Source organism: Sapajus apella, unplaced genomic scaffold (assembly GCF_009761245.1).
Source record: "Sapajus apella isolate SASKATOON/1434 unplaced genomic scaffold, GSC_monkey_1.0 scaffold2108, whole genome shotgun sequence".
NCBI lineage: Eukaryota > Metazoa > Chordata > Mammalia > Primates > Cebidae > Sapajus > Sapajus apella.
In genome coordinates this window covers 1-11,042 of record NW_022439034.1, presented here as the reverse complement: position 1 = coordinate 11,042, position 11,042 = coordinate 1, and the positions used below count along the sequence as shown (strand labels likewise).

The 11,042-nt window shown below is 40.1% G+C and overlaps 1 protein-coding gene across 7 annotated transcripts; it reads left to right on the top strand.

Moving 5' to 3' along the window:
- Window positions 1–460: 460 nt before the first annotated feature.
- BEX5 (brain expressed X-linked 5) lies at window positions 461–4,786 on the top strand. 7 transcript variants are annotated; one of them, XR_004266942.1, is made up of 4 exons: window positions 583–797; window positions 1,847–1,910; window positions 2,339–3,468; window positions 3,871–4,786. XR_004266942.1 is itself a non-coding variant. In XM_032273173.1 (3 exons), exon 3 carries the CDS (start codon window positions 2,376–2,378, stop codon window positions 2,709–2,711), a length of 336 nt encoding a protein of 111 aa, XP_032129064.1. In that variant the 5' UTR covers window positions 603–797; window positions 1,847–1,910; window positions 2,339–2,375; the 3' UTR covers window positions 2,712–3,224. The 7 variants fall into 7 exon arrangements, 6 of the variants coding, with proteins under 6 accessions (XP_032129063.1, XP_032129064.1, XP_032129067.1 ...); XM_032273173.1 differs by lacking the exon at window positions 3,871–4,786 and having other exon boundaries at window positions 603–797; window positions 2,339–3,224; XM_032273176.1 differs by lacking the exons at window positions 583–797; window positions 3,871–4,786 and adding an exon at window positions 874–892 and having other exon boundaries at window positions 2,339–3,224.
- The last annotated feature ends 6,256 nt before the right edge of the window (window positions 4,787–11,042 follow it).

Here is an 11,042-nt window from a genome sequence, read left to right as displayed (position 1 = left end):
ATATGTCAAAGTCCTTAAAGGAGGTAGGGGAGTGCTTTCTGGAAGGTTTATATTTATAATATGATTCAGCAGTCCAAACAGATTGTCATGTTTTTACAACTCGAATCCTGTTTTTTCAACTGAAAATAATTGTATTGTCTAGTATTAAAAACAACAAAATGAATGCATGCTGTTGTAAAACAAAAGGAACCACCTTCCCAAATAAACAAAAAGGAAAGTAATTGAAGTGAAAAATTTTTTGAATGCCACTTCCTACCTATTTTCCAGACTTCCTAGCCTGGTGCTCCCCACCCCTTCTCCGGGTTCCAATCTGGGACAAAGGCCTACAAAACTGTTAAGGCTTTATTTTCTGGAATGTGAAGGTCAGAGAAGTGTGCGTTTAGGGGTACAGAAGAGGAGGAAGCGATTATTTAAAAGCTCCAGCAGAAAACAGAGAAAGCCAAATACAAACTACAAAATATTATGACCCGTTTGGTCTTGGGGATGGCTAAATTAAAAAATAGAGGTGTGGGTGATGGTGGAGAAAGCAAGAATGAGGAGAAAGATGGCCCCGCCCACAGTTCCTCCCCCACCTTCCTGCCGCACTGTGGGATGAATGGTAATTGGAAATCTGAGCTCACAGTGACGTGGCCCTCAGGAGACCCAGAGCCAATGAGTGGATTAGTCTCTCCTTCTAGTTGCGGTCTGGTAGTCGTCGGTGGCAGTGGGACGGCTCGCTGTTGCTCTGAAGGCAGGCGAACAAGCTGCCCGGGAAAGGAGGAAAGTGGTAGAAGCCGACTCCAGAGGAGCCCTAGCAGGTTGGTGGGCGCTGACCGGTGTGGGGGCGGCAGAAGGCAAAGACCAGAACGGGTCCAGGATTATCGACCGCTTTCCAGATACACAGCAGTTTAGTGTGAGAAATGGATTGGTTGGGGAGGGGATCTCCCAAGGGGCCTGGATTGAGAATGGATACCATTTGAGATCTCCTAGGAGGCCGATGATCAGGCAATGTCTGATGGAGTCCGGCCGCTGGAGGAGACTGCCAGGAAATGGCCTGCTTCCTGCAGGGCCGCTGGAGGAGGGAGGTGCAGCAGGCAACCAAGGGGTGGGGAGCGCGGACTCTACCAAGGTTTTAGGCCTGTGTTCTAGGTATCTTTTCTTCATCCTCTACCCATTTAGAGCTGGAAATGATAGGCTACAGGGGCCTAGTAGAGGAATTGCTGCAGAGGAAGGGGACAGAGATTAGGTCTGGAAAGCAGGTCTCTATTGAGGCAGTTGAGCGGGCGAGCTTCTGACTGAGGGACAGAGGCGAAGAGCGAGAAACTGTTTTTGGTCCCAGCAGGTCAGTCGGTGTAAGCGGGGGCGCTGCTGGTAGATCCTGGAGTGAGAATGACAAAGCGCAGACACCGCAGCAGGTCGTAGTTTGCAATGCCTACATACCTCTTCACTTATCGTCCATCTTGATGTATAAAATGGTGGGCAAAAAAGTGGGGGTCGGCTGGAGACAGGGCCTGACGGATACCTAGATTGAAATTCTTTGTGAATAAACCACGTATCCGTTCAGCAAGCTCTTCTAACTCCCCCGCCAGGCAAGATGTCTGCATTCCAAAAATGGTAATTTGGTGACAGGTAGTAGGAAATAGTAAGGATGGGAGCCTAAAGAAGAGGTTAAAATGTTTTGGAAATAATCATCTTTGATGCCTATTTCTCGAAGGTGGGATAGCCTGTCACAGGTTGGGAAGAGAAGCCGTGAGACAGGATGGAGGAGAAACAGAAGGTGTTAATACTAGGAGAACCCTAATTCAACTCCCAGTACTAGTCCTTTGATCAAATGATCAGTCCTGGTAATTGTCGCATTTGTCTTCAGGTCTTTAGTACGTTTGTGCAGCAGATTTCAAGACTAAGAGAGAAAGACTGCCTCATCCCTGCAGGTAGGTTGCCTGGGGTCCTCTGGGGTAGGGGTATCAAGGATCAGAGCAGAATCTTGGTGACACACAGCCCTTCCTGCCCGAGTTAAGTGCAGGAGAAACTCAGGTGAGTCTTCAAAAACGGCAGGCATGTGTGATGAGGGAAGAAGGGAGTACAGGGGCGCTCCTGGAGAGCTTATTAGAATCCCAGGGTGCTGAATGAAGTCTGGTCTTTCTATGGTTGTCCCCCTCCCCCAACTCGTCCTGCATTTTGGTGGTAGGAGTGGCCTGGGCAAGGGATTTTCAGGGAAAATGGTGGACTTTCGGGCAGCGCTGGGTCTGGGGCGTCCCCTACAGGGCTCACAAAGTTTCTCAGATGGGAAAGCTTTTCTCAAACAGAGCTCTGAATCCTATCAAGCATTCATTCCCTCTTCTTGCTTTTGATCTTCTAGGAAGGAAAAAAACAGGAAGAAAAAAAAAAAACTCAACATGGAAAATGTCCCCAAGGAAAACAAAGTTGTGGAGAAGGCCCCAGTGCAGAATGAAGCTCCCACTTTAGGAGGTGGTGAAGACCAGGAGCCTGAAGGAAATATTAGAGGGGTTCAGGCTCCACGTGCCCAGGATTTTGGAGAGGATGCGCCCAATAGGCTTGTTGATAACATTGATATGATAGATGGAGATGCAGATGATATGGAACGGTTCATGGAGGAGATGAGAGAGCTAAGGAGGAAAATTAGGGAACTTCAGTTGAGGTACAGTCTGCGCATTCTTATAGGGGACCCCCCTCAGCATGATCATCATGATGAGTTTTGCCTTATGCCTTGAATCTTGAGATTAATAATCATAAAATCCCTGCTTTCCAAATTCGCATTTTTCCTGGTGTACCTTTAATGTGAACCTTTTGGCATTCTTCTGCCATTTTCTGATTAGAGATTGCTTTTAGACCTAGTCTGTAAGTTTTTCTGTCAGAAGAGGATTTTCATCAACTTTCATGGAAAGATGTTTATTGCACACTGTAAAGTTAATAAAGCAATTTAAAAGTAGTCTATAGATATGTGATTTCATTTAAAAGCATATGTATGCACACTATATATAAAATACATAATTTATGTGAAATATTATACATATGAAAACCAGAATGTGCTTTTTCTATGTCGTATAGTTACTGGTACTTTTAAATTTCTTAATTTTTTTTATTGGTTAACTGTTTTTTTTTCTCACTTTTTCAAAATGAATACATATGTTTTGTACGTATCAGGAAAAAAAAAAAAAAAGAAGCAACAAACTTGCCAATCAGCTTATACAGGGAATGGGGACAATTAATAAACACTTGAAACACGATTTAAAGACATATAAATCTCATATTACCTGTGGATCTCTCATTTAGAAACACATATCTGATAATTACAGATACATTCCATTATAAATGTCTTAGAGAGCTGCTGTGGGAATCAAATGAGGTAATGACTGAGCCCTGTGTCTTGCTCTATTTATACATGCAAGGCTCCAGCCCTCCAGGTGCCCTTCATTTTTAGGGAAGATTCCAAAGAGTGTACCAATCAGGAGTCCAACTGATTTATAGGTGAGTACAGGTTCAAAATCTGAAATGCTTGGGACTAGAAGTATTTCAGATTTCTGGTTTTTTTTTTCCAGTTTTTGAAATATTTGCATGTACTTAGAGGTATCTTGAGGATGAAACCCAACTCAAACATGAAATTTATTTAATTTTATATATACCTCAAACACATAGCCTGAAGGTAATTTTATACAATATTTTAAATAATTTTGTGTGTGAAACAAACTTTGCATATATGAAGTCAGGTGTGGAATTTTTCCACTTGTAGCATCATATCATGTTCAAAAAGACTTGGATTTTGGAGCACTTCAGATTTTGGATTTTTGGATTAGCAATGCTCAACTGTAAATGCTTTTCTATTCATCTGCTACTCCGGCTTTCTTTTCTGCACAATGCCATGACAATTAGGCACATCTTTCTCTTCTGCTGGGTCTTGCTCCCTCCACTGGCTTCTACCACTGCGGACATACTGGACTCCTGAAGATGACAAAGACTCACCAATTTTGGGTCTTTGTGGACCCCTCAGTGGTTCCACTAGACCCTTCAGTGGTTCGAATCCCCATTTTGCCTTTTCAAAAATGTATGGAATGTTCCTCCCTGCCTTAGAGTTATACTTAAACCAGATGGATACTTCACCAACACTGCATATAGATGCAAACAACCCTTTATGGTTTTCTCATACTTCCTTCTTCATCCCCTTCCCCCTGACAAATTTGAGTGGCACTCATGATAGTGTGCTCAGAATTGTATTATCTCTTCCATCCTCTGAGAAATATAGCCCAGTCTCCTTGACTATCCATTTTCTGTGCAGACATTGCTACAGGTTTCATTCTGCACATACACAGGAGTTGTAGGGATAATTTTATGTTCTCAAGACTGTTTTGGCCCACAGCACCCTGATCTTAGGAGTTCCCAGTAGTCTACACTAACTTACATAGATCCAGATAAGTTTCCCTCTTCCTTTGCTTTGAGATTTGCTGTGTCAAATAAACCTGTAACTAAAGATTGATGGGAAATAATGGCAGGAACTGGGGATCTGGTAGGTGAATCCCAGTTTTAAGGCATCGTTATAATCATCACTGTTCCCCAGTAGTCTATGCCCTTCTCACAGTACATATTTTGTCTCATTTATCCTGGCACCCTTAGTGTTTAGTACAGGGCCTGATAAGTTGTAGGACACAACAGTTAATTATAGCTGAGTTGAATCCTGCAATCTGTACCCAGGGTTGCTTCTGATCATTTATGGGCAAGCACTTATTTTCCCTACAGACTGTAGCTTGCAATTAAAAAGGAACACAGCAGAAGAAGCATTATGCACCAATTTTTTAAAATGCACTTATCATAACATTATATATGTCAGTGTTCATCAGCATGTGCTATATAGACCAGTTACATCAAAATTGCCTGAAGAACTGCCTAAAAATTTAGAAAAAATGTGTTTCACTCCATACCCACTGTACCCTAGTTAATCAGATATCTCTGGACTTACATAAATTAAAGCGGAGGTCCCAGCTTTAATCTTAGACACCCCTCTCCCCATCCTATATTATATAGAATTGGGTGGTGTGCTGATTGGTAGACAGATCTGAGACCTGTGAAAACACTACACAAAACTTAATTTATACATCAGGCATTATTTCACTATTAGACAGTGCCCTTCTTAAAGAGACAACAACTTTTTATTTTTTAATGCTGTTGTCTTTAGTACATAAATTCTCAATCTTCGCTTCAGATTTGAAATACCTGAGGATACTTTAAAGTGGAGCTCAGGATCCAATTCCAACCAGTTGAATCAGACTCATTAAAAGTGGGACCAACAGATCTTTACAGTGTGAAAGATCATGTGGTGATTCTGTTGTAGAGTTGAGATCTGAGTGAAATTTGTGGCTAAAATATCTTTGATTTGTTTTCTATGTACTATCCCTGATTGACTGTGTTACCCTAACGAGGTTAATTGATTTATATAGAATTTATATCTTGTAAAAGAAATACCATAAGAAGGAATTATACTCCCAAATCACCACGACATCCTTTTAAGAAAACATTTGCCAGTGTTTGTCCATCTTTGCTATCCTATCAAACACTTCAGAATTCCACTTGGAGCTTGTTTAAAATACGTAATTCTGGCCGCTATCCAAAATCCACCTTTTGGCAATGGTGCTCAGGTAATTACATTGTTAGCAATCTTTCAGGTGATTCTGATGCACATTAGAGTTTAAGGATCACTTGTGCATACATTTTTACCTAGATTATATTAAAAACAAACCAATAAAATAAAATATAAATGCTCACCCAAATTCAGGGAAAGGAACAACACAGAGAAGATGTATATGGGCACCAAAAGTAACTTAAAAACTAAAATAAAAATTTTAAAACATTAAATCATAAAGGGAAAGATTAACATTCACTATGCGAAAAAATATTAAATCTTCTGCAAAGTAAAGCAAGACTGTAAATAAAGTTCAAGGAACTTCAAGGAATTTCAGTTAGAAAGGAATATGTTCACTAAATCAATTATACCAAGGTCACTATAGTTAATCACATAATATTGTCTGCTTGAAAATTGCTAGGAGAGTAGACATTAAGTGTTCTGACCACAAAAATTGATTAGTATATGAGTTAATGCATGTATTACATTGCTTGATTCAGTCCTTCCACAATGTATAAAGATATCAAAACATCACTTTCACTTTGTGTACCATAAATATGTACAATATTTCTTCTCAACTAAAAATATAAATTAAAATAGAAGATGAGACATGAAGAGCGAAGGCAGCCATCAGCAAGTCAAAAAGAAATCCCTCAGGAGAAACCAAGCCTGCTGATACCATGATCTTGAACTTCCAGCCTCCAGAACTGTGAAAAATAAATTTCTACTATTTAAACTACCCAGCATGTGGCATTTTGTTATGGGAGTCCTAGTAGATTGATAAAAGATATGACACATGTTGATAATTATTATGGACTAGGGGAGACAGTAATAATCAAAAACTGCTTTGTGAGTGAGGAGTTTTACTCTGGGTGATGAAAATGGTTTGGAACTAGATAGAGGTGATGGTTGCAAAAGATTGTGAAGATACTAAATGTTATTGTATTGCTCACTTTAAAATACTTAAGTTTTTGGATATTTTTCACTGTAGGAAAATATATATAATATAAAGTTTATATTTTAGCCATTTGTAAATGTACAATTTATTGATATTAAGTGCATTCATTCTGTTTTAGAATCACCACCAGTATTCATCCCCAGAAATTTTTTGTCATTACAAACTGAAAGTCTATAGCCATTAAACAATAACTTCCTATTTCCCATTTTCCTCTCCCTATATCCCCTGGTAACCACTGTTCTATTTTGTATCTATATGAATTTGACTTTTCTAGGTATCTCATATAAGTGGAATCATACAGTATGTGCCCTTTGGTGTCTGGCTTCTTTCACTGAGTATAATGTTTTGAAGGTTCACTAATTTTTTTTAGCATGTAGCAGATTTTTATTCCTTTCTAAAGCTGACTAATATTCTTTTGTATGTATATATAACATATTGTTTACCCCTTCATCTCTTGACGTATTTGAGTTGCTTCCACCTTTTAGCTACTGTTAATAATGCTGCTAGGAACATAGATGTGTAAATATCTGTTCCAGAGCCTGCTTTCAATTATTTTGGGCCTATATCCAGATGTAAAATATGGTGATTTTATGTTAATTTTTTTAAGAAAGGACGTAATGTTTTCCATAGTGGTTGTATTATTTTACATTCCTACCAGCAGTGTGCAAGGGTTCTAATTTCTCCACACTCTCCTTGCTTTAGTCCATTTTGTGTTGCTAAACGAGAATACCTGAGGATGTGTAACTTGTAAAGAAAAGAGGTTTATATAGCTCATGGTTCTGTGGGCTGGGAAATACAAGAAGCATGGCACCCACATCTGCTCTTCCTCTATTGCAGGCCATGTACTAGGTCAAAATATTGCAGGAAAGTTCAAAGGGAAAGCTGAGATATGCAAAGAGATAAACCACAAAGGGCGTACTGGCTTTACAACAACCCGCTTTCTAGGGAACTAACCTGTTCCAGTGATAACTAATCCAGTCTCATCAGAGTGTGAACTCACTACCTCCAGAGTAGCACCAAGCCATTCATGAGAGTTCCAACCCGGTTATCCAGATATCTACCACTAGGCCTCATGTCCCAACACCACCACAATGGGGATGAAATATCACCATATATTTTGGTGGGAACAAACTTAGACCACAGCACTCACCAATACTTATTGGTTTTTTTTGTTTTGTTTTGTTTTTTAATAACAGTGATCCTAATGGGAATGAAGTAGTATCTCACTGTGCTCTTGATTTACATTTCCTTATTGATTAGTGATGTTGGGTATCTTTTCATGTGCTCATTGTCCATTTGTATACCTGTGGAGAAATGTGGATTCAATTTCTTTGCCCATTTTTAAATTAGGTTGTATGTGTATTTTTTGTTGTTGTTATCACTGACTTATGAAAGTCTTAAAATACATTCTGGATTTTAATCCCTCATCAGATATAAATCTGCAAATATTTTCTTTTGTCCTGTAAGTTGCCTTTTCATTCTCTTGACACTGTCCTGTGATGCACAAAAGTATTAAATACTGATCAATTTCTATTGTTTTGTTGCCTATACTTTGTATGTCATATTGAAGAAGCAACAGCCAAGGCCAGTGTCATTAAGCTTTCTCCTATGTTTCTTCCAGTGTTTTCATACTTTTAGATTTTACATTAAGGCCTTTCATTCACTTTTAGTTAATTTTTTATAAATGATGTGAGATAATAGTACAACTTCATTCTTTTGTATGAGAATATCCAATACCATTTGTGGAAAAGAGTACCTTTTCCCCATTGAATAGAAAGTAGCTGGAATGAAAAATTTGTTAGAGCAGTTCAATAATGGGTTTGAAGTGAATGAAAAAAGATTAGTGAACTTGAGGATAGGTAAATGAAGAGTATAAGGAACAAAAAACAAACAAAAATATAGAGACATAGAGAACCATGGTACACCATCAAGCATACCAGAATAGCTACAAAGGGAATTCCATAAAGAGATGTAAAAGAAAAGTTGCAGGAAAATATATTTGAAGAAATAATGACAAAATATTTTTTGAACTTGATGAAAAACACTAATCTACAGCTGACTTCTTATCAGAAATCGTGGAGGCAAGAAGACAGTAAGATGACATCTTCAGAAAGTTGAAGGAAAAAGACTGTTAACTAATGCTTTTTAGTCAGGAAACGCTCCTTAATACTTTAAGGATAAATTAAGACACTCCCAAATAACAAACAGCAAGCAATTTTTAACTAGCAGCACTATCCTACAAGAAATACCAATGTGTCCTTCATGCTGAAATTAGAAAACACTAGATGGTAACATGAATCCACATGAAGAAATAAAGAACACTGGTAAGGTAACTAAATAAGTAAATATAAAAGGCAGTGTGAAGATGCTGAAGAGGTCCAAACAGAAACAGCTCTGGAGCACAGTTCCCAGTGAGAGTGACACAGAAGGTGAGTGATCTCTGCATCTCCAACTGAGGTACCAGTTTCATCTCAATGGGACTAGTTGGACAGTGGGTGTAGCCCAACGAGGGCAAACTGAGGCAGGGTGGGGTGTTGTCTCACCCAGGAAGTGCAAGGGATGGGAGAACTCCCTCTCCTACCCAAGGAAGGCTATCAGGTTCTTTTCTGAACACTCTGGCACTCTGGTTCAGATACTGTGTTTTTCCCACAGTCTTTACAGCCCAGAGACCAGGATATTCCTGCTGGTGCTGACAACACCAGAGCTGTGTGTTTGCAGCACAAAACTGGGTGGCCGTTTTAGCCAGCATCTGAATGCCTGCAAGACAGAACCACCCATTCCCCTGAAGAAGATGGTGCTGAAGACAGGGAGCCAAGTGATCTGGCTCTGCAGGTCCCACCCCTACAAAGACCAGCAAACTGAGACACAATGGTTTATGATTTTCACAGCCAGCACACAAGTTTGAGCTCAACCTGGGACAGTTGAACTCAGTGGGTGGAGGGGTGTCCATCATTACTGAGGCAGTTCTAACCTTGCTTGTATAAACAAAATTGCAAGGAAGTTTACACAGCAGCTGGGCAGAAACTGCAGCAGCTCAGCAAGGCCTCTGAAGGCAGACTGTGACTAGACTCCCTCCTTGCTGGGCAGGGCATCTCTGAAAGAAGGCAGCAGCACATCAGGGACTTAAAAATAAAGCCCCACCTTCCTGGGTCAGAGCACCTGGGAAAAGGGGCAGTTGTGAGTTCCACTTCAGCAGACTTAAACGTCCCTGCTCAGCAGCTCTGCAGGTAGCAACAGAGCTCCCAGCACAGTACTTCAGCTCTGATAAGGGACAGACTGCCTCCTAAAGTGACTCCTTGATCCCTGTATATCCTGAGAGACACCTCATATAGGAGAGCTCTGGCTGACATCTGGTGGGTACCCTTCTGGGAGGAAGCTGCCAGAGGAAGGAACAGGTAGCAACCCTTGTTGTTCTGCAGCCCTCATGGGTGATTCCCAGGCAAGCATGGTCTGGACTGGACCTCCAGCAGTCCTGCAGCAGGGGGGCCTGACTGTTAGAATGAAAACTAAAAAACAGAAAGAAATGGCTTCAACATCAACAGAAAAGATGTCCACTCAGAAACCCCACCTGAAAGTCACCAACTTTAAAGACCAAAGGTAGATAAATCCATGAAGATGGGAAGAAACTCAGTGCAAAAAGGCTGAAATCACCAAAATCCAAAACACCTCTTGTCTTCCAAGGGATTGCAACTCCTCACCAGCAAGGGAACAAAACTAGATAAAGAATGAGTTTGACAAATTGACAGAAGCAGGCTTTAAAAGGTGGATAATAAACTTCTCTAAGCTAAAGGAACATATTCTAACCCAATGCAAAGAAACTAACAACCTTGAAAAAAGATTAGATGAAATGCTAACTAGAATAAAAAGCTTAGAGCAGAACATAAACAACTCGATGGAGCTGAAAAACACAGCACGAGAAGCATACACAAGTTTCAATAGCTGAATCTATCAAGCAGAAGAAGGGCTATCAGAGATTGAAGATCAACACATATGAGGCCAACAAACATATGAAAAAATGCTCATCATCACTGGTCATTAAAGAAATGCAAATCAAAACCACATTGAGATACCATCTCATGCCAGTTAGAATGGCGATCATTAAAAAATCTGGAGACAGCAGATGCTGGAGAGGATGTGGAGAAATAGGAACACTTTTACACTGTTGGTGGGAGTGTAAATTAGTTCAACCATTGTGGAAGACAGTGTGGCGATTCCTCAAGGATCTAGAAATAGAAATGCCATTTGACCCAGCAATCCCATTACTGGGTATATGCCCAAAGGATTATAAATTATAAAAATACATGCACATGTATGTTCATTGTGGCACTGTTTACTATAGCAAAGACCTGGAACCAACCCAAATGCCCATCAATGATAGACTGGATAAAGAAAATGTGGCACATATACACCATGGAATACTATGCAACCATAAAAAAGGATGAGTTCATGTGCTTTGCAGGGACATGGATGAAG